This window comes from Capricornis sumatraensis, chromosome 4 (assembly GCF_032405125.1).
Source record: "Capricornis sumatraensis isolate serow.1 chromosome 4, serow.2, whole genome shotgun sequence".
In the NCBI taxonomy this organism is placed as follows: domain Eukaryota; kingdom Metazoa; phylum Chordata; class Mammalia; order Artiodactyla; family Bovidae; genus Capricornis; species Capricornis sumatraensis.
Genome location: NC_091072.1, coordinates 160,721,892 through 160,748,874, shown reverse-complemented (window position 1 = coordinate 160,748,874; position 26,983 = coordinate 160,721,892). Strand labels below are relative to the sequence as shown.

Below are 26,983 nucleotides of genomic sequence, written 5' to 3'. Positions count from 1 at the left end.
GAGCCACAAGCATGGCATCGTGTTCCTTTTCCGGGATGTTCCCTGCAGGCCAGGGTTCTCCGGTTCTGTTATAGGCTGTGGAGCCCGACACTTGCTCACTCATTCCTTCTCTTCATGTTGAATTTCCAGAGTCCGCCTCTGTCCCAGAGGGGTGTGTGCTCGCCTCTCCATGGTTAAACCTTCACCAAACCCGCAGCCCACCTCCTCCCCGCAGCCCGTCACATGCTCTCAAGGGCAGAGGCCCTGAGCTCACACGCTTGGTCCGGTCCCTCCTGAGAGACCCCCGAGCTGTGTCCTCTGGAGGCCGCAGGCGGGTTTGTCCTGGGCTCTGCTTTCTGCCTGCAGGCTGCCTAACCGGCCGGTCATCAACACACCGGTGGTGAGCACGGTGGTGTACAGCGGGGGGGCCCCGCTGCCCAGCCCCCTGGAGAGGCCTGTCCTGGTGGAGTTCGCCCTCCTGGAGACCGAGGAGCGTACCAAGCCGGTCTGCGTGTCCTGGAACCACTCCATCACGTAAGGGTGACGTCACCCCTGCCCCCAGTGCTGTGTGTCTCTGGGGGGCTTTGTTTGGTGAGGCGGGGTGCCTGCCCACAGGTCCCCAAGGCTCTGCTGGCAGAGCGTCCTGGGGCGGGCATTCATCTGTGGTCCCTTTCTCCCCTTTCAGTCCCTCCTGGGGCATCAGAGCCCTCCATAAGCACGAGTGCACACGCGTGTACACACATGCACACCTGGAAACAGACGTGAGTGCACACGCACCCAGTTATGACCACGCACGTGTGTGCACAAATGCACATGGACACAGGCCTGGAAACGCAGATGCGCACATTATGTACACACTGCACAGGCACGCACGGTGGTCTCCCGAGAAGCCCAGCGTGGGGACGGGGCCACTCCCCTGCAGGACTCTTGCCAACAGGTGCCCCGGCCACCACCGGACAAGGCAGGGGCTCATTCTGGACACACAGGGGTGGGAGTCAGAGACTGGGTCCAGGGTCCTCCCGCACTGACAGTGGGAAATCCCAGATGTGAGGGAGGGGCCCCCGTAGCAGACCAGGGTCCCTGATCTCAGCCGTCCCACCCCAGAGACCCACATGGCAGCTGCTGAGGCTGGCTTTACCGCTCAGAGGCCCTGCCCGCAGCAGCAGCATCTGTCTGCCTCGGACCCCCGTGCGCCACGCTTGCACCCAGGACAGAGCCCAGACCTTCCCTGACATTGCGGCTCTGCTGGACGGCAGGGTGTCTGCCGCGGGGGCTCTGCGGGGCCATGGGCTGGCACTCCCACCGCGAAGCAGGTTTGGTTCGGCACAGACCATGCGTCACTCCCCCTCCTGTTTTTTCCAAATTCTAGTTAACGAGCAGCCAGCATAGCGCCCGGAGGGTAGCAGACAGACGCTTGGCTTACAAAAGAGAATGAAGGGCCCCCTTGATGAGGAGGGCAGCGCTGAGGTCTGGCTGGCGCACGCTGGGCCCGGCTGTCTCTCGTGGCCACTTGATTGGGCCCGGCAGTCAGCCGGTGCACTAATGATCCGCCCTCCTTTGTGCTGCACCTGCCGGCCCGGACCTTCACGTTCTTGGCAAATGCGTGTGAGCCTTCACATCCCATTTCGCAGATGAATAGACTAAGGATCAGAGACATCACTCGGCTTTCCCAGAGTCAGGAGGGCAGGGCTCTGCAGCAGCCTGTCATCCGGGGCTTCCTTCAGTAAAAGAGGGTAATAGGGGGCCCTGCTTCCAGGCGGCCGCCATAAAACCGTGTGCAATCTGAAGAGGAGAGTGTGGAAGGGACGCACCAGGTTGCTTCTTAAATCACCGAGATTCCAAAGGAGACTGAGTGCAAAGTGGCTGTTTGAACAACTGACTAGTGTCTCCAACAAAGAGGCCCGTGACACCCGCTGAAGTTTCACTGCTGGATGGGGCATGAGGCGTGAACTTCCGCGGGTGCTCGTTAGAGGCCTGGGAAGGGGAGGGAGAGGGTTCACACGGTCGCCGGGGCGGCCAGGCTGCGGTCTGGGACAGTGGCGCCTGGCCAGGGCGCAGCAAGGACGTTGCCTGGGCTCCAGCGGGGCGGGAGGGCCTCGGAGGCCCCTCCTCACCCCCTTTTCCTCTGCAGCACCGGCGGGACTGGAGGGTGGTCGGCCAAAGGCTGTGAGCTGCTGTCCCGGAACCGGACCCACGTTGCCTGCCGGTGCAGCCACGCCGCCAGCTTGGCCGTGCTCATGGACGTCTCCCGGCGTGAGGTGGGCACCACCCCCAGGGCCACCGCTGCCCACCTGGCCAGTGTGTCCAGGGACCCGTCCCTCTGGAAAATCAGCCTGGCCCCCACGCCTACCCCTTTGCGAGCTCTGCCTCTCCTAAGGGCTCTGAACAAACCGATGCCACAATTGCAAACTGTTCCGGGAGGACTGGCCAGACTGTGTTAGGATTCCCATAAGAAAACCCCCTGGAAGGGGTTTTCAGAGAGGCCACATTGTAAGTTAAAAACTGTGATGGCCGCCCCGAACCTCAGGCTGGAAGGAAACTCCTAGAATATACACCTCACTTCAAAGCAGGGTGCTCGGCAGTCTGTTAGGTAATGCGGTTTCTGCTGCATGTAGAATTTTAGGGACGAGACCGGGCGGGAACAATAGAGTTATTTCCCTCTGATGCCATACACACCAGCCCTGGGAGGACAGAGGAGGCTTGGTCAGGAGCCGCAGAGCAGTGGGCAGCTGACGTTTAACCTCCAGTCTTCAGTGACCTCCGTGGGCCTCGGATGAGGCCGTGGGGCCTGGGGGCAGGGGGGGGGCCGGTCGGCGGGGCGTGTGCTGGTGTTGAGGAGCTGGCCCGGGGCCTTGGGGACCTCACCCTGTATTCAGGCCTGCTGTGTGCCCCGGGCAGCCCAGCCACCGTCCCTCCTGGGACTCCCGGTCTGCAGCGGCCCAAGTGCCTGTCGCGTTCTCGGGAGGTGAGTCAGCCACAAGCTGCTGCTGACAGGGTGTCAGGGTGTCAACAGCAGAGACTGCGCCTCTGGGCGCTAGGACAGCAAGGCTCCCGTGGGCAGGGGCACTTTCCAGCGGGAAGCACTGGGCTGCAGCCTGGACAGGGTTAATTGTGAATCATCTTTGTCCACAGAGGGGCAGGTTTGGGGGTCCCCTGATGGCCAGGAAGCTAGGCAGCGCCAGGAGCAGCCTCGCAGGCAAAGGAAGCAGAAGGAAGTCCCGGTAGAAGTTAAATGAGAGTGTCAGTCGAGGGCCCCCACGCCCGGGTGCTTCAAAGCCAGAGGCATCTGAAGAGCCCCCGGCCTTGGCGAGTGTGTGCTGCCACACTTCCGGAGCAGTCGGTGCCCCCCGAGCACTCCCCCCAGCCCCCCAGGCCTGGCTCCTCGCTTCCCCCAGGCAGCCCGGCTCACAGTTCTGTGCACGTTCAGGACAGTGCTTTCTAGAAGTTACCATAGAAATGGTTTCTTTGTTCCCCAAGTGCCAAACCTCCACTGGGCGCCGAACTCTAGACGGGTGTCCTATTTTGAAAAATATTTGAAAAAAACAAAATCAGAGGGGATGACTGTGGTTCCCTGCAGCTCTGTCACCTCTGGTTTTTTGTGTGAACTGAGACTCTGTTTGAAGGTCTCTCAGCTCAGAATTGGCTCTGTACCTGCCAGCCAGCACGAGTTAGGCTTGAAGGTTTGGGGTTTTTTTTAGCTTTTTAGTCTGTTCTTACTATGGCAAAACACACCTAACGTTAAAGTCGCCATCTCGGCCGAGTCTGAGCGTGCAGGTCACGGGCACTGTGCCCATCCCCGGTGCTTGCCGCTGTCCCCGGGGATCTGCAGAACTTTGCTGTCAGCCCGACTGCTCGGTTCATTGTCGTTCTTGGTTCCGGCTCCCCTGAGAGCCACGTGGTAGCCACCCTGGCTCCTGTCTGCATGATTAAGCGTCAGTGTGTCTTGATTGTGCAAAATCGCCGTCAAAGCCACGGCCCTCACGTGTTCTCCCACCCTTGGCCCACCCGCCCGCAGCACGGGGAGGTCCTGCCTCTGAAGATCGTGACCTACACGGCCGTGTCCTTGTCGCTGGCCGCGCTGCTGCTGGCCTTCGTGCTCCTGGCACTGGTGCGGATGCTGCGCTCCAACCTGAACGGCATCCACAAGAACCTCATCGCCGCGCTCTTCTCCTCCCAGCTGGTCTTTGTCATCGGGATCGCCCAGACGGAGAACCCGGTGAGGACCCTGCCCCCCACCCCCTGTGGGGCCACCTGGCCGCTCACGTGGACTGACCTTTCTCCAGGGCTAGAGAAGGAGGGGTCCTCCCACCCATTGTTGGGGCTAGGCGGTGTGTCTGCGGCTGTTTCCGGGGATGGGTGAGGCTGGGAGTCTGGTGGGAAGCTGGGGACCCAGGCTCAGCACGTGGGCGTGTTGCTTTGCCCTCAGCAGGAATCTCCCTGCAAGGTCACCTTGGGAGCCAGGGGCTCTGTGCACATCAGCTCTCACTTTCGTGATCCGGACACTTGTGATTACATCAGAGTACACCCATGAGACCCCAGAGTCCTGTGAGGTGTCACTTGAGCCTGAAGCCATCCCTGCTGGGCCGTGTCTCCCAGCCCTGCATTTTCTGGGGAGTCGCGGCCACACTCTCCGTGAAAGCACTGGTATTCAGGACAGGCCAGAACTCGGCGATGCGGTGGTCCTGGGTCGGCAGGGTGACTAGAGAAGGGAGCTTGCAGAGAGAGAGAATCGTGGGGGAGAGGAGGGAGGGTGAACGTCAGTGTGATCAAGTTATATATGGGGTGTCTCGCTCAAGCCACCCCAGGTCATGTGGGCTCCTGGGGCATCACATGGGTTCATGGGGTGTTACCTAGGCTCCTGGAAGTTATCGTTAGGTGATTATACATCTGATATGATGGACCTCACAGAAAAATCCAGACCAACTACAGACACGTTATAAGAAATAATTAAAGAGTTTAGCAAGATAGCTGCCTATTATGGGGCTAGATGTATATAATCAGTTGCATTCTTGCCCACCAGCCACAGTGTATTTAAAAGGTAACATACAAAGGAGGGGGTGGAAACGACAGCACTTGGAGAGCCTGGTCGAGACTGAAGTAGTTTGGCTTCAGGGAGGAGAGGGTAAAAGATGCTGGCTGCAGCAAGGGCAGGGCCAGGGCACAGGCACTTCTGTAGGATGTGAGGGATCTGAGTCCCAGAGGAATGGCTGGCAGGGCTGGGTCAAGGTGCGTGGGGTAGGGACCTGCCCTGGACGGGAGAGAAAGGCAAAAAGGAGGACGGAGGCATGTGGCTTGGTTCCCGGCTGGCTGCTAGTGGCTTTTCCTTTTTCCCAAAGAGGTTTTCAGAGACCAGGGGTCACAGCCCCTTGATGGGGATGAAGGAGGCGGCACGGGCTCTGTGCCCAAGGCTTTGCCTGCGTGCTCTGGCTCTTGGCAACCTCCCTGGGGCCCTGGGGGGTGGCAGCATTCCTGCTCACAGGTGGGGAGCCCTGGGGCCGGCCAGATTGGGTAACTGGCCCAGGGCCGACAGTTCGTCGTGTCTGAGTTCATGGGGCCATCACTAAAATGGTGACCCCGATGGCCCTGGGACGACATGAGGCCAACTGACCATCACATGTGCACACGTAGTGACTGCAGGAAGTCCAGAGTTTACTCACCTAACTCGGATCTCTCCCACGGTGAGCAGTGGGCCCTTAGCCTCGCAGTGGGCCGTTCCAGCAGCCACCCGCTGCTGACATAGGTGTCATTCCTCCGTCCCTGATGCAGTGAGGACTCGTGGTTGTCACTGTGTTAAATCTGCCCAAGACCCAGACCCTGGGAGCGCTGCATTCTCCATCCGCTGTCTCAGACGCAGACATGGGTCGGGGGTCAGGAGTGTTGGGTGCCAGCCTGGCACGGCGGGGGCTGACAGGAGCGCTGTGCCAGCCCAGAGGACGGCTGAGCAGGACGGTCCAGTCGCTGTCTGGTGGGAGGGGCCTCTGGTCATCTCTCTTGGCAGGCGGCCCTGTGCCATGGACAGCCTTGGGCAGGTCTACGTTTTGGTAAACGGACGGTGGTGATAGGGAAGAGGGTGGGTAGGGCTGAGCCTGGAGGTCAGAGGGGCATCAGGACAGCATCTTCCTGGGGTTGGGGGTGGAGCCGCGGCCAGAACGGGGGCAGGAGAGGCTCAGGTGTCTGGACCATGCGGACATGCAGGGAGGGGGCGGGGGGGCACGATGCCTCGAGGGTCCAGAAGGGGGCGCCACCAGGTGAGCTGGAAACAGCCGCGGGTCTGGGTGAGCCTGGACACACCGGTCCTTAGGGGCTGAGGAAAGTGCAGAGCTGGGAGTGGGGGGCCAGCCCTCACTGCAGGAGGAAGCGTGTCTGTGAGCATGGACGGCCCGGAGAGCATGCAGTGTTAGGAAAAAGGCACACCACTACTGGCTCGCTGGCCCGGGGGCCCTTGCAGGTTAGAGCTCTCCCTTCTCTGACCCTCCGGAGGAGGGTGTTCGGTAGAGAGGCAGGGCGTCCAAGCAGACGACCTTGAGAGGGCTCCATGATGACCCTGGCGGCTCGCGAGGCCTGGCACAGAGGATGGGCCTGTATCTGCCAGGCTCCCAGGGCAGGCGGGACGCTGGGCTGCCCCTCTGTACCCGCCGGAATCAGCACACCTCTCCCTGCCCGCGTGTCCCCATCCCTGCATCAGCCGGGGGTGGGGGGAGGGGGGCTGCGTGACTCAGGGCAAAACACCTCAAGGGTGTCTTTGAGTGGTCTGAACAGAGGGACGGAGAGCTGGGGATGGGCCACTCCTGGCAACCAAACCCGGCGTGAGAAACGCTCAGGGGCTGTTGCTGGCTTCAAGCTCTGACTCACCAGCCCCTGGAAGGAGAGCTGAACGGCCTCCACGCGCTGGTGAGCACGAATAAGAGGAATGCCATGCACACAATTCTGGGGCTTGGCGCCGCGCCTGGTTTTGATGGGCTTTCTGTAAACTGAAGTCCCCTCTCCGGGCGAGGTTTTCATCTCCCAGATTACCGGCAGGTGGAAATGATTTATTGTGCAGCAGAGTTTGCCTTTGTTCTGTTTCTGGAAAAGGTAGTACCTTTGGTGCAGAACCCCTGCATGTATGGTCCCATTACATTTTAAAACATCGGCTTCTGACACATGGGGACTTTTCTCCCCCCAAAGGTGGTTTTGTGGGTTTACTTTTCATGTTATATAAGGCAGCCAGCACACCAGCCTCTTCCCTCTTCTTCATTCTGCTGAGCCAACCATGGGTCAAAGGTGGCTCAGTGGTAAAGAATTCTCCTGCCAGAATTCTCCTGGAGACGCAAGGTTCAGTCCCTGGGTCAAGAAGATCCCCTGGAGAAGGAAATGGCAACCCACTCCAGTATTCTTGCCTGGAGAATCCCGTGGACAGAGGAGCCTGGTGGGCTACAGTCCACAGGGTCGCAAAGAGTCAGACACAGCTGAGCACACACACATGAGCTTTGCACAGCGGGGCTGGGGGTTGGTATGGGGCGGACCCAGCCTCAGGCTCACCCTTTGTGGCCAGGCTGACCGCTCTGCCCATCCCTAAGGGTGGACTCCCCCATTTCCTGTGCAGCGTCAGAGGCAGAGGGTATGTCTCCACCCATCACCTAAGATTCTATCTTTGCTTCTGCTTGGGTTCCCGCTTTGTGCTGCATTTGAGACGCTTACTCCTTGGAAGGAAAGCTATGATCAACCTAGATACCGTATTCAAAAGCAGAGACATTACTTTGCCGACTAAGGTCCGTCTAGTCAAGGCTATGGTTTTTCCAGTAGTCATGTATGGATGTGAGAGTTGGACTGTGAAGAAGGCTGAGCGGCGAAGAATTGATGCTTTTGAACTGTGGTGTTAGAGAAGACTCTTGAGAGTCCCTTGGACTGCAAGGAGATCCAACCAGTCCATTCTGAAGGAGATCAACCCTGGGATTTCTTTGGAAGGAATGATGCTAAAGCTGAAACTCCATTACTTTGGCCACTTCATGCGAAGAGTTGACTCGTTGGAAAAGACTCTGATGCTGGGATGGATCGAGGGCAGGAGGAGAAGGGGACGACAGAGGATGAGATGGCTGGATGGCATCACTGACTTGATGGACATGAGTCTGAGTGATCTCTGGGAGTTGGTGATGGACAGGGAGGCCTGGCGTGCTGCAAATCATGGGGTCGCAAAGAGTCGGACACGACTGAGCGACTGAACTGAACTGAACTGAACTGAATCCTAAAAAGGGTCCCTCCCACATCTCCAGGCTTCTGTTGCTGGGGAGAACACCGGGTGGACTCAATGGCAGGTGGCACTGGTGCTTCCAACAAGCCTGGGCCCTGGGGACCCCTCACGGGGAGGCTGCCCGGGACTGAGCAGAGGCGCCTCGGCGTGTATCAAGTGGCGGCCCTCGGTCTCCAACTCGGTGTCCGTTAGGACGGAAGTGTCTCCTTGGCACAGACGCTGAGACCCAGGGAGGTCGGGCTGGCCAGACAGCAGTGAGGATTGGACAGGATGTCTCAGGGGGCGTGGCTCAGCTGGGTGTAGCTCTACAGGGGCGTGGCTCCGCGGTGAGGTGTGGTACCCCCTCGGGGGCGTGGCTCTACAGAGGGCGTGGCTCTACAGAGGGCGTGGCTCCGCAGGGGTCGGTGGGACCCCGCAGGGGTGGCCACGGACTTTCTCCTCCTCCCCCGATCTGTCCTTCCTCTGCTCTCCTGCCAGTCCAGCCTCCTGGGACCTTGAGGGAGGCCTGCCCCGCTGCTGGGCCTTGGGTTCCCGGACCTGGCAGCCAGCCCGCTCCCTGCAGGACGGGTGAGGCTGCTCTGGGCCAAGGCAGAGGCCTTGAGGTTCTGTCCCTGGGCACCTGGGACTGGATGTGCACCGATGGCCTCAGGCTGGATGCCCCGATCCCACAGTGTCCCCAGCCCCGCCCCCCCACCACTACCTTCCTCCTGTTCTCGCCCCACCTTCCGTGTCCAGGGACTCAGGGCTGGCTGGTCGCCAAGGCCCCCAGAGGCCGGGAAGCTGAGCCTCGACTGTGGAGGTTGACTTTCTCTTCCCGACACTTGGCCCCACCAGCCCGGGACAGAAACGTAACAAACGCTGCCCACCCTGCTTTCTTTCCTGGGAGGCAGAGGCCCCGACAAATCAGCCCAGGCACGGTGACTTCTTTCTTACTTGATGGCGAGGTCACAGGCCTGAGACTCCTCACCAGCCGCGGAGACCTGCCGGGGAGTCCAAGTGGTGGATGAAGGCCACACTCACCATCGGGGCCACAGCCTGAGCTGTCTCCATGACACGTATTTTTTAGTGTTAAATGAAATGTCAACATAAAAAAATTTGGAGCCACGAGGTGAAAATACAAATTTCTAGCTTCTGATAAAAACTCGAGGCTGTGTGCACCCATCACCCCGGGTTAGGCTCACCTGTGGCTCTGGGTTGGGGGGCAGGTGTCCTGGGGCCCCCAGGCACCTTACGCCCTGTGCTCTGTTCCGCGTGGGGAGCCTGAGGTGCTGGCACTGTTGGCGCTCAGCTGCACCTGGGTCAATCAGGGAAAACGACTGAGCTACTTTCCTTTCTCAGACCTGCGTGCCCTCTTGTTTGCAGAGTCCTGGATTCCATCCCTCCCCAGGGCCCCACCCCCAGCTCCCCCAGCCCCCCAGCCCCTCCCGGCCCCCTGCCGGCTGGTCCTCACCCCGCCCCCACGCCCTCCAGCCCCACCCCCAGGCGCCGCCAGCCCTGTCCCGAGCCGCTGGCCGGCAGCCCGCCGTGCCGGGTCGCGGGCGCACTCAGCCGCCGCCTCTCCCGCAGTTCCTGTGCACGGTGATCGCCATCCTCCTGCACTACGCCTACATGAGCACCTTCGCCTGGACCTTCGTGGAAAGCCTGCACGTCTACCGCATGCTGACCGAGGTGCGCAACATCGACGCGGGGCCCATGCGCTTCTACTACGTGCTGGGCTGGGGCATCCCGGCCATCGTCACAGGTGAGCATGCGCAGAGCGGCCACGCCCGACCGGGCACCCACGGGACATCGCAGGGACCCACGTCAGCGCCCCCAGGTGCTGGCGGAGGAGCTCTCCGGCCTCCTCCTGGGCACCCAGCACCCACCTCTGCTGACAGGAGTGTGATCACTCAGTGGTCTCCTGTCAGGTGTGAGCGCATTGAGGGCTGGGCTCAGGCCATCAAGGTTCTTTCTGGCACCGAACAGACAAAAACGCCCATGTCTGCCCGCTTTGTGGACAGATGGGTGGGTGGATGGATGGATGGGTGGGTAGGATGGATGGATGAGTGGTTAGGATGGATGGATGGATGGATCGGTAGATGAGTGGTTGGATCAGTGGTTGGATGGAGAGATGGGTGGATGGACGGATGGGTGGGTAGGATGGATGGATGAGTGGTTGGATCAGTGGGTGGATGGAGAAATGGGTGGATGGATGGATGGGTAGATGAGTGGTTGGATCAGTGGGTGGAGAGATGGGTGGATGGATGGGTGAGTAGGATGGATGGGTGGATGGATGGATGGATGAGTGGGGTAGATGGGTAGTTGGATCAGTGGGTGGATGAATGGATGGGTAGGTAGGTAGATGAGTGGCTGGATCAGTGGGTGGAGAGATGGGTGGATGGATGGATGGGTGGATGGATGGATGGATGAGTGGGGTAGATGGGTAGTTGGATCAGTGGGTGGATGGATGGATGGGTGGATGGATGGATGGGTGGATGGATGGATGGGTGGATGAGTGGTTGGATCAGTGGGCGGGTGGATGGAAGAAGGAGTTAATGAATGAGCAGAACAGCGGCACTTCTCAGCACGCTTCTCTAAACATGAGGAAGTCAAAGCTTGCATCCTGTGGGGAATGGTCCCCACTGGTATCACAGCTGGTGAGCGGCACCCGCTCTCCTCGCAGCCCCACCAGACATGGAGTCTGAGGCTGGGGCAGTGGGAGAGGGGGCAGTTGCTGCCCCGGGCCTCTGTCCAGCAGCCACACTGTGGTCAGAGCCAGGGCCGATCATCGTGCCTCCTGGTTTCCACGGCAGCATCTCCGACTGCTCTGCTCTCCCCTGCCCTGCTCCCGCCTGGACAGTCTGGGTAACGTGCTCTCCTGTTGTGAGCCCTCTCCCTGGGCCCCCAGGGACCCCGAGTGGCCACTGTCACCTCTGTCCAGGGCTGCCAGGGGGCAGTGGGGCCTCCCGTGCCGGCAGCCACCCCTCTCGACCCAGAGAGTGACCCTGGCAGACACCACACCGCGTGTCTCTGGCCAACTCGGGAGAAAGGTGCTGAGTCCGCTGGTCTCTGAGCCCCAAAGCCTGGGAAGAACAAAGGCTCAGAGCAGCTGGTTTCAAGGGCCCCCCCACTGCCCATCTACTGAGCCCCTGAAGCCAAGACCTGGTCCTGCTTGGACACTCAGGACACTCACCTCATCTTGAATTTCACCTTCAATCTGCCCAGAGCCTCAATTATTATTTGGGTTTTTTTTTTTTAATTAGCAAATTAACCTCAGAGACCAGAGTGTCAGATTTTATTTACATTAAATTCTACGAAGAGGAGTGAAGAAGTCAGGTCAGAATTATTTGCCAATTTGCTTATTTTACAAAGCGAAGAGTTAAAAGTTTGCCATGTGGTTTTCGGGGCTTCCCTGGTGGCTCAGACAGTAAAGAAACTGCCTGCAATGCAGAAGACCAGGTTCGATCTCTGGGTCAGGAAGATCCCCTGGAGGAGGGCATGGCACCCCACTGCAGTACTCTTGCCTGGAGAATCCCATGGACAGAGGAGCCTGGCGGGCCACAGTCCATGGGGTTGCAAAGAGTCAGACACGACTGAGTGACTAACACTTTTCTGTGCCCCCAGTAAACTTAGAGTGTGGCTTCTGGTCTGTAATGTAACCCGTAGCCAGTTATCCGTGGCCTGGGGCCGTAGTAGTAGGCGTGGTGGGAAAGGAGTTCTCTGCACGCACAGGTGGCGTCCCACCTGCAGACGAGCCCCAGTCCCTGATGGGCAGCCCCAGGGCCACGCTCAGGGAGCCTGTGTCCTGGCCGGCGTGGGCTGAGGTTTAAGCACGGGTGTTCTCACTTCAGGGCTTCCGAGACAAAGTACCACACACTGGGGGGCTTAAAAGACAAACAGAAGCTGCTTCTCTCGCAGGCCTGGAGGCCAGAGTGCAGAATCAAGGTGTGGGCAGGATGCTCTCTTCCGGAGGCCCCAGGGGTAGTCTGCCTGCTCTGGTCCCCTGGCTGCTGGCAGCCTGGCCTTGTGGCTGCGTCCCTCCCGTCTCTCCTCCCCCATGTCTGTGTCTAGACCTCCATCTCCTACTTCTTTGGATGGAGCTGCTGCTGCTGCTAAGTCACTCCAGTCGTGTCCGACTCTGTGCGACCCCATAGACAGCAGCCCACCAGGCTCCCCCATCCCTGGGATTCTCCAGGCAAGAACACTGGAGTGGGTTGCCATTTCCTTCTTCAATGCATGAAAGTGAAAAATAAAAGTGAAGTCGCTCAGTTGTGTCCAGCTCTTCTCGACCCCATCATGGGCTGCAGCCCACCAGGCTCCTCCATCCATGGGATTTTCCGGGCAAGAGCACTGGAGTGGGGCGCCCTGCCTTCTCCGAGGGCCCACCCTAAATCCAGGATGATCTCATCTCAAATCCTCAGCATGCTTCCACCTGCCAAGACCATATTTCCACAAAAGGCCACATTCAGAGGTTCAGGGTACACCACACAGGCTGCTCCGAGGCAGCCACATGGGAGGTCATGGAGCCGAGGCCACACCGAGCCCCTACTGGGACACTCGGGACCTTCATAGAAGAAACTCGAGCCCCCACGAAGGGCTCCTGCGCTGGTGGACTCGAGCTGGGTCCATGTGGTTGCTCCAAGTGGGGCCGTCCTCACCTGCGAGCCGGAGGCGCTGAGCCCCAGCTCACATCACGGGCGCTGTTGGCCCCAGGCTGGCCTGAGGCGCGCCATGAGGGGGCCAGCAGGAGGCCGCCCCGTGTAGGCGGCCTGTCCCTCCAAGGACGAGGACTGCCCACAGGGAGAGAGGCCGCTCTCAGTGCCCTTTCACCTCACACCCTCTCCTGGTCGACCCCGATCCAGGCAGGGGCACCGCCAGTGCAGAAACGCCACTCCTCTAAGGCGGCTCTGCGGTCTCAGTTCAGACCGTTCACGTTTCTAACTCGCTTTAAGAACAGTTTCGTGTGCTTTCCTTTTTTTACCACCTAAGCCTCTTGCAAAAGAACTTAAGGCGGTTCCCGGGACCTCGGCTGGAACGAGGTGTGGTTCCGGCCCACGTGGACCCCACTCCAGCCCGGCCCGGCCTCGGGTCAGTCCCCGGCCAGCTCTGGCCCCGTCAGGTCTCCCACGTGCTGGGCCCTGGGGACACACGCCCCCAGCCCCGCAGCCTGGTTCCTCTGAGCCTTCCAGGGCGGAGGGTCCTGCCTGGAGGACTGGGGACACCCCAGTTGTGGCCACCCCCCGTCGGGCCGGCCCTCACTCGTCCCCTGCCTGTTGTCCAGGACTCGCGGTGGGCCTGGACCCACAGGGCTACGGAAACCCGGACTTCTGCTGGCTGTCCCTCCGAGACACGCTGATCTGGAGCTTCGCGGGGCCCATTGGGACCGTGATAGTCGTGAGTGCTCAGAACCCCGGATTCTCAGGGGTGTGGGAGGCCAGGTGCCCCTCGCCTGAGTTGAGTGGTGTTGAGAGCCCACAGGTGACTGGCTCCACTGGCCGTCTGGATGGGACTGGAGGGGCTGACCTCCTGGTGATGGAGCTGTGTCCTCAGACCCATGGGCTCCAGGCTTTGGTCCACGTCCACGTTCACCCAGACCATTCAGCGTCCGCCCCCAGCAGGTTTCTGGGCCCTGAGGGCTCATCTCAGGGGCACACCGCACCCCCCGCCCCGAGATGAGGGCTGAAGACCCTCAGAAGCCTTTGGGTTGTGAAGGTGTGCTGTGACAGTACCATGAGGCTGCCACCTGACTTTGGGATTTTCTGTTTGTTTTTTTCTCAGGTCAACACAGTCATTTTTGTCCTGTCTGCAAAGGTTTCCTGCCAGAGGAAGCGCCATTATTATGAAAGAAAACGGGTCGTGTAAGTTGGTGCTAAACCCGGGTGGTGGGCGGGACTGGAGCCAGCCCCTTCTGAGACTCCCGCCGGGCAGAGCCTGTGAACGTGCCTGTCACCCAGCGGGTCAGCTGCTGGCTTTCCCGGGCCAGGTCAGGGGGTTAAGCAGTGGGGCTTGGCGGCCACAGTGGGGAGCGGGCGGCTGCGTCTGGCCATGTCTGGGCTGAGCCCGGTGGGCCTGGGGCGGAGGGTCGGGATGGCAGCCTGGACCAGGGAGGGGGCGCGCTGGACCCCAGAAGTTTTCGGGGTGCAGGACACCTGGGGCTTGCTGGCAGAGTCCCCGAGGGGAGACGGATGAGCAGTGACGCCTGGTGTGCTCACCTGGGACTGGCCGGGGTGGGGGTGGGGGGACAGAGACAGCAGATGGCGGAGGTGCCTGGGGTGGGGGTGGGGCGGAACATTCCAGGCGGTGGTGATGATGGTGATGGTGGTGCCTCAGGAGGGGAGGCGCTCGCCCAGCGAGAGGACACGCAGCACAGCGAGAGTGGGGACCCCGCAGAGAGGGCGCCTCCAGTGTTTGGGGGCTGGACCAGGGCGGGGGACCCACAGAACAGCCTTGAGGAGGCAGGGCAGCAGCTGAGAGTGCAGCGTGGGGCCCAGAAGCCACGAAATGGTCAGAGCAGGGGTGACCACTGGGCCGGGCGACCCAAGCTGGGGGCCAGGAACAGGAGAGTGTGTGAGGAGGGGCTTCGAGGCAACAGGAGGCTCCTGTCCATGCACCCCCTGGAGGAGCAAGTCTGAAACGGCTATAGCGGGGTGGAGACTCCGGGCAGGGGATGCAGGGCAGCCTGGTCATCGGCTCCACCGCGCTCCACCTCCTCCACCACGCGCATGCACCTTTCCGAGCACTTAACTCACCTTAACGCACATGGTCCCGCCACCCCCACGACCCCACTAGGGGTGAACCTCGCCAGCCCCCTGACAGCTGGGGAGACAGAGGCAGGGAGCGGGGAGCCCTAGCGAGTAGCCTGCACGGGGGGCCTGACACCCCTCTTCTTGCCCCTCACCTCCGCCGGGTCCACGGAAACTCCCAGGCTGTGCACCAGGCTCCCCACATCACTGTGGACACGGCCCGTCCCCCGTCTTGGCCCGCAGCTTCTTGTTTACCTCAGTTCAGTTCAGTTGGTCAGTCATGTCTGATTCTTTGCAACCCCATGGACCACAGCATTCCAGGCCTCCCTGTCCATCACCAACTCCGGGAGTTTACCCAAACTCATGTGCATCGAGTCGGTGATGCCATCTAACCATCTCATCCTCTGTCGTCCCCTTCTCCCGCCTTCAGTCTTCCCCAGCATCAGGGCCTTTTCCAGTGAAAAGACCTTCCTCTTTGCTGGTTAAGTCCTCGCCTGCGATTCACCTCCCCGCTAAGCTCCACCTGCCTTTTCCCGTGTGAAGCTCGTGGTAGATGCTTGGAGAGGGGGTGGGAAGGAACGGGGCGGGTGATGGCGGAGGGGCGGGGCCTGCCCGACACTCAGCCCTTGCCCCGCCCCCAGCGCCCTCCTGAGGACCGCCTTTCTGCTGCTGCTGCTCGTCAGCGCCACCTGGCTGCTGGGGCTGCTGGCTGTGAACGGAGACGCGCTCGCCTTCCACTACCTTTTTGCCGTCTTCAGCTGCTTACAGGTGGGCGGCCGGGGAGTGACCCGGCGGGGCCGGCCCTGGGGCGGTCAGGGCTCACCCGTGCTTCTTCCTGCCCCCCCCGGAGGCCCTTGACTCGCCATCCAGGCTGCGTCCTGGCTCTCCGGACACACAGGACCACGCCGCGGCTGTCTGGCCGGTGTCACCACGGTGTGTGTGGGGCTACGGCAACGCCGCTTGGCCCTGCCGCCAAAGACGAGCCTGCTGCTGCAAACGCAGCTCTGCCCGCAGCACCCCCCTCCCAGGGACCCCGCTCCACGGCCCCCTGTGTGTGTCAGGACGCAGTGGTCTGCTCAGCTGGAATGGGCCTCATGCTGTCCCATCCTGGGGTAGACCCCGCTGTGTCCTGAGAGTGCTGACCGTTTACAGCCCACATCGAGGACTTCCCCAGACCCTGACTGATGATTCGACACTGGGGGCCCAGATGCCCCGAGGGCTGGGGCCCAGGAGGGGGTGATCCTCCAGGCACTGGGTGGCAAGCTGCCTGCCCTTACCAGGCCCCTCCTGGAGAAATCGGAAGCGCCCAGGGCAGGGAGGCCAGGTGTGGGCCCTGCTGGGCTCCGCGGTCTCCGGGCAGGCAGGCATGTGGGGGTGGCAGGAGCCAGGCCCTGGCATCTCCCCTGAGGCCGAGCTGCGCTGACCCCGCCCCGCCCCGCCCCGCAGGGCCTGGCCGTGCTGCTGCTGCACTGCGTGTTCAACAGGGAGGTCCGGAAACACCTGAGGGGCTTGCTCGCCGGGAAGAAGCCGTATGCCGACGACTCGGCCACCACGAGGGCCACCCTGCTGACGGTAGGGGGCCCCCGCGGGCCTGGGGGTGGGCCGGGCTTGAGGGGCGTCTAGACCAGATCAGACACAGCTCCTTGGTCTTGCCTCCCCACCACATGGACGTCACAGGCCTGAACCGTAGCACGGCCGCCTTCCCTGCGGCCTGGGAGGAGCAGGCCAACAGGGCGGGGTCTGTCCGGTCACGGCCCTTGGTCCCGAGGCCAAGGCCGGCGGGGATCCCGACCAGAGGCGGAGAGGCCACTGTGCCCAGCGCCCGGCGGGTGCAGGCAGGCTGCTGCGTGGCACCCTGCAGAGGGGACCCAGCCATCCCCCACGGCCCGGTGGCCTCTGCTCGGCCTCTCACCAGCCCCCCGCCCCACAGCGCTCCCTCAACTGCAACAACACATACGGCGAGGAGCCCGACATGTTCCGCACGGCCCTGGGCGAGTCCACTGCCTCGCTGGACAGCACCGCCAGGTCAGGCTGCGCCGGGCGCCCTGCTGTGGCCGCGGGGGAGGAGGGCAGCTCCCAGAGCAAACGCCAGCTTTGCCGGCTCTACCCCGTTGTGTGTCCCGCTGGTTGGGCCCAGCAGCGCCACCCTGGCACACGCACGAGGCCAGTCACGTGTACCCCCACCCCGCGCAGGGGCGCTGAGCCCACCCTCTCCCCTCTCCAGGGACGAAGGGGGCCAGAAACTCAGCGTGTCCTCGGGGCCAGCGCGGGGTGGCCACGGGGAGCCGGATGCGTCCTTTGTCCCCAGGAGCGCCAAGAAGCCCCACGGTATGTGTCCCATGGTGGATGGTCTCCCTCTCCGGGGGCCGGCTGCCCCAAGGCCCCCATCTCTAGTCTGGGCCCAGGTGGCTCCGCTCGGCCCTTGACAGGCGCCCCCGCCTGACCCCTCCCCAGGCCACGACTCGGACTCAGATAGCGAGCTCTCCCTCGATGAGCAGAGCAGCTCCTACGCCTCCTCGCGCTCGTCTGACAGTGAGGACGACGGGGGCGAGGCTGAGGACAAGTGGGACCCGGCCCAGGGCCCCGTGCACAGCACCCCCAAAGGTGAGCGAGCCCCAGGCCACGGCGCAGGCCTCAGCCGTGGCCCCCCGGCCCAGGGCGGAGCTGCGGTGGTGGCAAGCACAGCCCCCTGCTCGCCGTCTGAGCAGCACGAGTAGAGCTGCTGCAGGACCCCCGCCCGCCCGAGCCGGTGAGGACTCCGTGAAGCCGACTCCGCTGCTCAGGGAACACGAGGCTCCCGGAGCTGGGGGTGCAGGGGGCTTGCAGCCGGGGACCCCGTGTCAGGACCAGCCCTCCCTGGGTCCTGGCGTCCCCCCCGGGCCTGCGGGCGGGGGGCTGGGGGGTCAGCGCCCCTCTGGACGGGCTCAGCTGAGCAGGAGCAGGAGGTGGTGGGGCTCATGAGCTGAGCTGGCGGCTGCATGTTGAGGGTCTGTCTTGCCCCTCAGTGGACACCGTGGGCAACCACGTCCCGGCCGGCTGGCCCGACGAGAGCCTGGCCGGGAGCGACAGCGAGGAGCCAGGAGAGCCGCCCCGCCTGAAGGTGGAGACCAAGGTCAGCGTGGAGCTGCACCTGGACGAGCAGGGCAACCACTGCAGTGAGCGCCTCCCAGCCCGGGACAGCGGGGGCCCCAGGCCCACGGCCGTGCCGCCCAGCCAGCCCCCTGAGCAGAGAAAAGGTGCCGAGGGCCTGGGCTCCCTGAAACGGGGGGCTGGGGAGTCCCTGCTCCTGGGGGAGAGGGCCCCAGGGACGGGGTGCTTGAGAGGGGCCACCCCGCCCGCAGGACACAGGGGAGTCCCGAGGCGGGGGAGACCAGCAGCCGTGCCCGCAGCCTCGAGTGACTGTCCCTCCCCGAGCTCCCTTCATCCACCACGTACAGCAGGGCCAGCCTGGCCGTGACCTCGTCCATCTCCCCCAACCCCGGACCCAGGCATTCTGAAAAACAAAGTCACCTATCCGCCACCGCTGACCGAAAAGACGCTGAAGTCGCGGCTGCGGGAGAAGCTGGCTGAGTGCGAGCAGAGCCCGGCATCTTCACGCTCGTCCTCCGTGGGCTCCAGCGACGGGCTCCGCGCCCCCGACGGCGCCATCACTGTCAAGACGCCGTGCCGGGAGCCTGGCCGTGAGCACCTCAATGGGGTGGCCATGAGCATGAACGTGCGGGCTGGCAGCGCCCAGGCCCACGGCTCCGGCTCCGAGTGAGTAGCCTGGGCCTCGGGAGGGGCAGCAGTGGCCCCTGGCCAGCCTCCCCTCGGCTCCCCGCCTGGAGGGCGGACGCCGGGTCCGGGGCCCTGTGGCCAGGGTGTGAGCACAGGGGCGCCCAGGATGAGGCCTGGGGGCTCTGGGGGGGGGGCTTCCACCCAGGAGAGGAGCTCTGTGGGGGTCAGGAGCAATCAGTTGGAGGTGGGCCAGACTCCGTCCTGGGGGCTGAGTCAGCCACACCCCTGAGTCCTGTCCAGCCCTGACATTCTAGGATGTGAGAGCATGTGGGACTAAGCATCGTCTCCTCGGCCCGGGGTCATTACTGACCCATTTTGTGGCTGAGGAGACTGAGGCTGGGGGTGGGGGGGCACCCGGCTGCAGAGGCATGGAAGTGGGCTCCAGCTCCGAACCAGTCTGCTCATCTCGCCAGATGGCCCAGGGAGGTGGGAAGACTGGACCTGGGTCTTCTAGTACATTAACAGAACGGCCTTCCTAAGCCTAGAGCAGGAGTCTGGCTGCCAGTGGTGCTCCGTGGGCCTCTGTGAGGATGCTCAGATGGGCCTGGGTCTCCGTGGCGCTGTGGGCGGGGGGGCAGCTTCGACCTGCCCCTCCCCTGCCTGCCAGTGTCACTGTGCCCACACGTGAGCTTGCCCTCTGTGGAGCCTCCAGGCGTCCCCTGTCCCCCGAGGGGGGGCTCTGCCCCCGCCCGACCTCAGACCCAGCCCCGCTGCTGGCTTCACGGGTGGCAGGGCCGTCCTCGCTGACCCTCTGCCTGCCTGCCGGCTTCTTCCCACGCGCAGAGGCAGTAACGAAACTTCAATTTGAACCATCAGGAAACTGTGAGACAAGCCCGCCACCTCCACCAGGCCTCGGTGCCGTGTGGTCGCACTCCTGGATCTCAGAGCCCCAGGGCCCCCCCGCGCGGTCAGCGAAGCAGGCCCCGAGGGCAGGGGTCCCTGCAGGGGCAGCCCCACGACCGGCGTGACTGAAGGTCCAGATGCGAAGCCCTGAGTTGTCTGGAGGCTCTGGGCCCCTCAGGCCCCGTGACAAGTGCCAGAGGCCACGGGGGGGCTTGGACTCCCAGACGGGCACAGCTCAGTCCTCAGACTGCAGACAGAGCCCAGACCGTGTGCTGGCCTGGCTGGGACCGGGCCCAGCAGGAGAGCCGCCTAGAGACGAGCCGCCAGGACTCAGGGCCCCGGGCCAGCAGCTAGCTCCACAGCCATCTGCAAAGCCGGCCCATGCCTTAAAGCAAACCTCTTTCCTTTGTTGCAAAGGTGTAGATACTTCTGTATATTTGTACGGAACTTTGAAAAGGTGAAACCCTCTGTATATTTTGCATCTGTACTGGGAGATCCGTGGGGGTGATCTCTCCCTGTTTTTTATATGAGCAAGATCGCACAGACTCCAGCCTGGAGTCTGGCATGCAACCAGCAGTAGGTATCCCAGGAAAGCAGAGATGGGACATGCGTAGGGCTTGTGCTGGACAGGGGTTCCCATGCTGCTTCCAGCCAGGAGCGCAGAGCCCGTGGGCGTCACACGGGGCCGCCCCAGATGAATTTGAGCTGCTTGCCCTCGGCTCCCACCTGCCTGGATGTGGATATGGCTCCGAGACAGGACCACGCAGGGCCGGGCAGGACTCAGGAGCCCTTCTGAGCATGGACGCAGGAGCACACGGCTGAGCCGGGCCCGCCGGCCAGCCCCCCTCAGCCCCGCAGGCCTCCCTGGCCCCCGGCCCGGTCGGGGCTGCTGCAGGTGGGGCTCTCCTCTGTCTCTGCCCCTGTTCTCGGCGGGACTGCGAGTGTTCACACGTCCCCGATTCAGGCGGCGGGATGAGGTCTTCCAGAATGTCACATTCCTTCCTGCCAGTTTTCCAGCTCTTTGAGGCTCTGAGGATCTCGAGGCAGGCGGAGGTCTCACCCCCCCTCCCCCCCCGCCCCCACCCCGAGTCTGAGAGTCTGACCAATCACTTCGCTTTGGTTCGAATGGCCAATTGTGCGGAGGGACAAAGCCGCCGCAGCCACACTGTTCAATGGTTACCGGGCTGTTTTGGAAACTCACACCGGGGACCGGCTGGGACTGCCCCTCTGAGGGCAGTTGGTGCGGCGTGGCCCGAGGGGCTGTGGAACGGGGCCCAGAATCACTCAGACACGTCTCATTTCAGTGTTTCTTCTGTTCTCTAATCGGTGCCCAAATAAATGATCGACTCAGCTGCTTCCAAATATGAGAAGCCGTAAACTATGATGAGAATCGAGTAAAATGCAAAGATGTCCATATACTGTATTGTTCTGATGGAAATGTGAGTGTTGTTCGTGGCGTAGAGGAAAGCTTATCTGGTACTGGTCCAAGACCACAAGCAAAAATGAAATGAGATCCCAGAGCCCTCACAGCAAAATGAATTATAAATGTGCCTTAGCAGGGGAGTGGCCTTTTCAAGATACAAGATAATAATAGTACCTTCAAATGTTTACCGTGGAGGAAGCATCTTCTAAGCAAAAAAGAAAGAGGAAATATTTTTGAATCTTTGAACACTCCATTTTCATGCTATCCCATGTTCTTCTGCAACTGGATTTTGTCCCTTGAGATGTATTTAGTTTTTAATTTGATCAGAACTGTTACCAAAAAAGAAAAAAAAAATGTCAGTTTTATTAAGACAGGAAAAATGTAAACCTATTTTTGTGATTTAAAGACTTTATGAGAAATACTAGACACTGGAGGGTTTGTTTTTTTAACAAATGTGTATTTATTAATGTTCAGAACACTGGAATTGCAACACAAATGAGGAAAGAGTCTACAATAAATTAAGATGTTTTTGAATTTGCACTTCTGCACTGCTTTCGCCCCATCCCTGCTTCTGCACCCCTGTTCCCTCCCTGTCCTGAGGCAGCCCTGGAGAAGGGGCCATAAACAGGATGCTGAGAAGCCTGGGGGGCAGGAGCCATTCTAGAACTTTCTGTATGTTCTTCTGCTCACCCAGACTCTTGCACCTCACACTTCAAAATCTTCCAGCCCCAGTCTCTGTTTCCAGTCCTTCGGGGACTCCAGTGAACACGAGCGGTCCCTGCGGCTTCATTCATCTGTGTTCATTCTTTGTTTCAGGTTAGATCTCTCTAGTGATGAATGTTCTTTTTTTTTTTTTGCGGGGGAAGAGGAGCCTCAAATCATTTTATTTACATAAATAAGGAAAGGGCGACCCAAGACTAGAGAATCTGGGAGTACTTGGCCTGTATATTTAAATACACAAATTATATATATATATAAATAAAACACATATGGGGGTGTGTATATACATATATAACATATATGGGTGTGTGTATATATATAACATATGGGGGTGTGTGTATATATATAACATATGGGTGTGTGTGTATATATATAACATATATGGGTGCGTGTATATATATAACATGGGTGTGTGTGTATATATAACATGGGTGTGTGTGTATATATATAACATGGGTGTGTGTGTATATATATATAACATGGGGGTGTTTGTATATATATAACATATGGGGGTGTGTGTATATATATAACATATGGGTGTGTGTGTATATATATATATAACATATGGGTGTGTGTGTGTGTATGTATATAACATGGGGGTGTGTGTGTATATATAACATGGGGGTGTGTATATATATAACATGGGTGTGTGTATATATATAACATGGGTGTGTGTGTGTATATATATATATATATATAAAACGGGTGTGTGTGTATATATATAACATGGGGGTGTGTATATATAATATAGGTGTGTGTGTATATATATAACGTATGGGTGTGGGTGTATATATATAACATGGGGGTGTGTGTGTATATATATATAACATATGGGTGTGTGTGTGTGTATATATATAACATGGGGGTGTATGTGTATATATAACATATGGGGGTGTGTATATATATAACATGGGTGTGTGTATATATATAACATATGGGTGTGTGTGTATATATATATATATATATAAAACGGGTGTGTGTGTATATATATAACATGGGGGTGTGTATATATAATATAGGTGTGTGTGTATATATATAACGTATGGGTGTGTGTGTATATATATAACATGGGTGTGTGTGTGTATATATAACATATGGGGGTGTGTGTATATATAACATATGGGGGTGTGTGTATACATATATAACATGGGGGTACATGTATATATATATAACATGGGTGTGTGTGTATATATATAACATATGGGGTGTGTATATACATATATAACATATGGGGGTGTGTGTATACATATATAACATATATGGGGGTACGTGTATATATATATAACATATATGGGGGTACGTGTATATACACACAAACACACTCGTCGTTGGGCTTCCCTGGATATATAACATATATGAGGGTGTGTGTATATATATATATAACATATGTGGGGGTACATATATATATATAACATGGGGTATATACATATATAACACATATGGGGGTACATGTATATATATAACATATATGGGGGTACATGTATATACACACACACACACTCGTCATTGGGCTTCCCTGGATATATAACATATATGAGGGTGTGTGTATATATATAACATATATGGGGGTGTGTGTATACATATATAACATATATGGGGGTACGTATATATATAACATGGGGTGTGTATACATATATAACATATATGGGGGTACGTGTATACACACACACACACTCGTCGTTGGACTTCTCTGGTGGCTCAATCAGCAGAGAATCTGCCTGCAGTGCAGAAGACTCAGGTTCAATCCCTGGGTCAGGAAGATCCTCTGCAGAAGGGAATCACTACCCACTCCAGTATTTTTGCCTGGAGAATCCCACGGAGAGAGGAGCCTGGAGGGCTACACTCTAGGGGTTGCAAAGAGTCAGACACGACTTAAGCAACTAAACCTAAATCAAAACGATATACATAGATTGTACCTTTTATTTTAAACCAAATTAATGTTAACTACCATTTTACTACTATTAAAAAATTTATATAATGCTATGTTGGTTTTTGCCATACAGCAACGTGAGTCAGCTGTAAGTATATATAAACCCCCTTTCCCCTTGGAACTCCCTCCCACCCTCCTTCCCATCCTACCCCTTAGTGAGCCACTTTCAAGTTCACTGATTCCTTCTTTAATATCCATTCTGTTATGAAGTCCATCCAGTGATTTTTTAAAATTTCAAATATTGTAAGTTTAAGTTCTAAAATTTCCACATGGCTTCTTTTTCTAATTTTTATTTCTCTACTAAAGACGTCTAATTTTCCATGAATTTCAGAAGTATTTACCTTTACGTCATAGAGCATGGTTGTAACTTTAAATTCTTAGATAATTTGGACATCTGGGGGCCCAAAATCTGTTTTCTTTCCCCTTGGCATTTTCCTGGTTCTCTGTAAACTGGCTAATTCCACACTGAATCCTAGACACCCAATGTTACGTCACAGGCCTCTGGGTCCTGTTCAGATCCTCTGGCAGATGTTGGTTTTGTTTTAGGAGGCAGTCAACTCAGTGAGGCTCAGACCACAGCCCTGCCTCCCTCTGCGGCTGCTGCCGTGCAGCCCTGGGCCCGCCCTGCACACGTGGTGCACAGTTAGCCTGGGACCCGGGGTGCTTTGCGGCCCATCTGCTCTTGGAGCCTTTCATACGCTGCTTGGGGCCTGCTCCAACTGGGGCGAGCCAGCACCTGTCAGCGTACGTGGAGCGAGGGGTCCGCTCTGCCCACGCTCTGCTCTCTAGGTTCGCCTTACGCGCGCTTACTCCCGGGGCCCCTTCCTTGGTTTCTCTGCCCAGAAAGATGGGTTGCCCCCAGGGTCCTAGCCGCCTGCACTGCCACGCTTCCACCCAACTGGGGCCACCTTTGGGGAAAACCTGTGGGGCAAAGAAAAACAGCGGGGACCCCACGATCTCAGCCCACAGGGCCCCTCTTCCCAGGCCTCCGGGAGTTCTCACCCCGGTGCTGGCCACACAACTCCAGAGGTCGGGCCACCCTTGGGTCAGGTCTGGGAGGAGAAAGAGGAAAGACGCCCAGAAACGCCCTCCCCCTAGGCCTCTCTTCCGGCCTCATCTCAAGTCCACCACGGACAGTCGCCTCTCAGAGAGCTCAGGCCTGAGAGCAACAGACGCGCTAGTCAGCCCAGAAGCCTCCTGTGGGGGCGCATTTCAGAAGGCGAGCAGTCCCTGGGGAGAGGCGAGCAGGTGTGTCTGCTGGGCCTGGGTGTCCTCCCGTGGACAGAATGATTGCCCTCCACACCAACCCCAGCCACGGCTGCTCCAGGACCCACACCTCAAGACAAAATCACTGAACAGACGTGAACGCTGAAGCTCGTCCAGGCCACGGAAACACTGAACAGTAGTGACTGGCCCTCACGTCGCAGCTGTTGCCTCGCCCCAGCCACCCTTCCTGCAGACACCGAAGGTGCTGGGAAGTCTGGGCCTCATGAAGGCCTCCCTGGACATGGACAAGAGGCCGATAGAGCTCCAGGGCTGCAGGCAGAAGACGGGCCCCAGGGGCTGACCCTGACACGGACTCGAGCCTCCCAGGAGCGGAGCACAGGCCAGGCTCGGGGGTCTGTCTCGCCAAGGTGACTCTGAAGTGACGTGGGGGGTGCAGGGCAACCCTTCGTCTGCATCGAGAGACGGGGGTCGGTGTGTAAAAGCAGCGGCCCGGGCCCTCACTCAGGATGCCCAGTGTGGGGTGACCGTGGCCTGGAGACCAGGCACCAGTGGGGAAGAAGGCAGGGAAGCCCATCCCCTACCAGCCCCAGCCCCTCTGAAGGTCACGGGCTTACAGCCCGAGTCCAGCGGGTGGAGCCAGAGGCCAGCCACGCCCCCTGCCTACAGCTACAGCTGTCAGAGGCATTGCCCAGGGAACTCCCAGGGTCAGTCAGTGGCCTGGAGGACTCAGGGGGGCAGGCTGTGCCCAGGAGAAGGTGGCGCTGCGGGCCTGGAGGACTTGGGGGAGCAGGCTGTGCCCAGGAGAAGGTGGCACTGGGGGCCTGGAGGACTTGGGGGGGCAGGCTGTGCGCAGGAGAAGGTGGCACTGCGGGCCTGGAGGACTTGGGGGGGGCAGGCTGTGCCCAGGAGAAGGTGGCACTGCGGGCCTGGAGGACTTGGGGGGGGGGCAGGCTGTGCCCAGGAGAAGGCGGCACTGCGGGCCTGGAGGACCTGGGGGGGGCAGGCTGTGCCCAGGAGAAGGCGGCACTGCGGGCCTGGAGGACTTGGGGGGGGGGCAGGCTGTGCCCAGGAGGTGGCACTGTGGGCCTGGAGGACTTGTGGGGGCAGGCTGTGCCCAGGAGAAGGCGGCACTGCGGGCCTGGAGGACTTGGGGGGGGCAGGCTGTGCCCAGGAGGTGGCACTGTGGGCCTGGAGGACTTGGGGGGGCAGGCTGTGCCCAGGAGAAGGTGGCACTGTGGGCCTGGAGGGCTCAGGGGGGCACGCTGTGCCCAGGAGAAGGTGGCACTGTGGGCCTCTAGGCTCCCACGGGTACTGCTGAGCCAGGGGTAGCGGCAGGTTTGTGATCCTCCTCCCGCCTCCACTGGCCGACCTGGCTGGAGGCCTGGCATTGGGCCAGCAGGACAGGCAGAGCCATCTGGAGGCTAGAAGGGCAGCCTCTCCTCTGCTGGTCCATGTGCCTGCCGCTGGCCCCCTCCAGCCACCGTTCCTCCCACCGTGGAGGCTCCCCAGACGGCGAGAGCCCCAGCCCAAGGCAGTGGACCCCGGGGAGCCTGAGCCCAGGGGGGCTCCATGCTGCCCCTGGAGCTGGAAGAACACAAGTGGTGTCTCAGCCCTGGCCTCCCAGCGGGGCTGAAGGTGCGCAAGGGCGCTGCTGGCCTCTCTGCCCCGCCCCCCAGCCCAGCACAACGCGGAGAGCGGCTGCAGGTCTGCCTCCGCGCTGGGCTGAGCGGAGCCTCTGGCCAAGCCTGGCTGGAGGGCCCCTGGTCTTGGAAGCCACGCAGTGTAGTGGGAGGTGCCAGCCGTGTCCCCTGCCCCACCCTGGGGAGCGCCCTGCTGGGGGCCTGGAACCGGGGGAGGGGGACGTGGGGGGCTGCAGCTCTACCGATGGAGCAGCACAGACAGAAGACCCTGGGGAGGCTGGGGCCCACAGTCCCTACGGAGCTGTGGCCTTCTCCCTGCCTGTGAGCGCACCGTCCCGCCTGAGGCCGGACCCTGGTCTGACACGTGGCCTGGGCAGCTGAGAGAGAAGACTCCCGCGTCAGTGAGTTCTGTCACGGCGCCTGAACGAACCAAGGCAAGCGCACCCGCCAACCGCCTCACGGTGAACCCACCCAGGGGCCCAGGCCCCCTGT

At 59.9% G+C, this 26,983-nt stretch overlaps 1 protein-coding gene across 1 annotated transcript in view; it reads left to right on the top strand.

Annotated features, from left to right (window-relative positions):
• CELSR1 (cadherin EGF LAG seven-pass G-type receptor 1) overlaps positions 1-18,691 on the top strand; it is a 144,848-nt gene extending 126,157 nt beyond the window's left edge. The window contains exons 23-35 of the mRNA XM_068971563.1: positions 346-513; positions 2,111-2,237; positions 3,995-4,195; positions 9,776-9,950; positions 13,470-13,582; positions 13,967-14,046; positions 15,573-15,699; positions 16,378-16,503; positions 16,862-16,956; positions 17,156-17,259; positions 17,386-17,535; positions 17,937-18,167; positions 18,420-18,691. Coding sequence (XP_068827664.1) covers positions 346-513; positions 2,111-2,237; positions 3,995-4,195; positions 9,776-9,950; positions 13,470-13,582; positions 13,967-14,046; positions 15,573-15,699; positions 16,378-16,503; positions 16,862-16,956; positions 17,156-17,259; positions 17,386-17,535; positions 17,937-18,167; positions 18,420-18,691 — 1,969 coding nt within the window. The remainder of the gene's footprint in view (positions 1-345; positions 514-2,110; positions 2,238-3,994; positions 4,196-9,775; positions 9,951-13,469; positions 13,583-13,966; positions 14,047-15,572; positions 15,700-16,377; positions 16,504-16,861; positions 16,957-17,155; positions 17,260-17,385; positions 17,536-17,936; positions 18,168-18,419) is intronic.
• The last annotated feature ends 8,292 nt before the right edge of the window (positions 18,692-26,983 follow it).